Source organism: Penaeus monodon, chromosome 21 (assembly GCF_015228065.2).
Source record: "Penaeus monodon isolate SGIC_2016 chromosome 21, NSTDA_Pmon_1, whole genome shotgun sequence".
NCBI classification, from domain to species: Eukaryota; Metazoa; Arthropoda; class Malacostraca; order Decapoda; family Penaeidae; genus Penaeus; species Penaeus monodon.
In genome coordinates this window covers 7342218-7343103 of record NC_051406.1, presented here as the reverse complement: position 1 = coordinate 7343103, position 886 = coordinate 7342218, and the positions used below count along the sequence as shown (strand labels likewise).

The following is an 886-nucleotide window of genomic DNA, read 5'->3' as shown; positions in this document are numbered from 1 at the left end:
ATGCAACCATGTTCTCCGTTGAATTGCTTTAGAACAATGAGAAAACACACACACACATGAGAGACGATATAGCGAGCCATTATGGCTTTCAACCACTTACTCCAAAGATCCATTATTTACATTCGGGTAATTCATCTTTCTGCGTGCTGCTGCTCTTCAGTGAGAAACAAAAGCAAATTAGACCCCGCTTTTTGGATGAAAGGACTACTCTAATCGCAGAGGCAGTAAAGTGTGGATACCATTAGGAAATCTAATTCCACACAGTCACGCTATCCGTAGGTCTCTTCAGGGAGTCGCCATGTATGTTTCTTCAAAACATGTGAACAAAGGCCGTTAAAACCGTTGGAAGCTATGTAAAAGCATTGTGACTAAAAGTAATCATTTCATATCCGATACTGTATACTTCACAATATCTCTAATACTACGGATAGCTGTCGCTAATAAAAGAACCATATATTTCTTTCTGCGACGCGCGAATCGGTTATAATAACAGTTATTTGAGCTGGCTATTTACTGGCACCCGTCAAAGAAGCAATATACAGGCAACTGCTTTAATGGGAACATAGGAATTGGAGACAAGGCCACTGTTAGAAGCTTTTATCTGCACAATGGAAAGACACTCAGGGTAAAAACATGAAACCCTGCCTTTGCTTAATGGAAGCAAACATATATATAATCAACAAGAAAATGCCACAAAAGCTGAAACTCTTCTTTTCTGATCTAGCGTTATCTTACGACTAATCTCACGCGGTATTGAATATAGAATTTGTTATTTATAAAAAACACTTTGTTGAATGGCTATTAATTTTTGTTTTCATCAGGTGACTTTACATATTAAGAGAGAAGAAGCTTACTGCCAGGTAATCATATTCGATCTACGTTAATA

At 37.7% G+C, this 886-nt stretch overlaps 1 protein-coding gene across 1 annotated transcript in view; it reads right to left on the bottom strand.

The window, feature by feature from the left end:
* Positions 1-886, bottom strand: part of LOC119586548 — a 58792-nt gene that overhangs the window by 37202 nt on the left and 20704 nt on the right. The window contains exon 4 of the mRNA XM_037935307.1: positions 541-601. Within this exon, the coding sequence (XP_037791235.1) occupies positions 541-601 (61 nt within the window). The remainder of the gene's footprint in view (positions 1-540; positions 602-886) is intronic.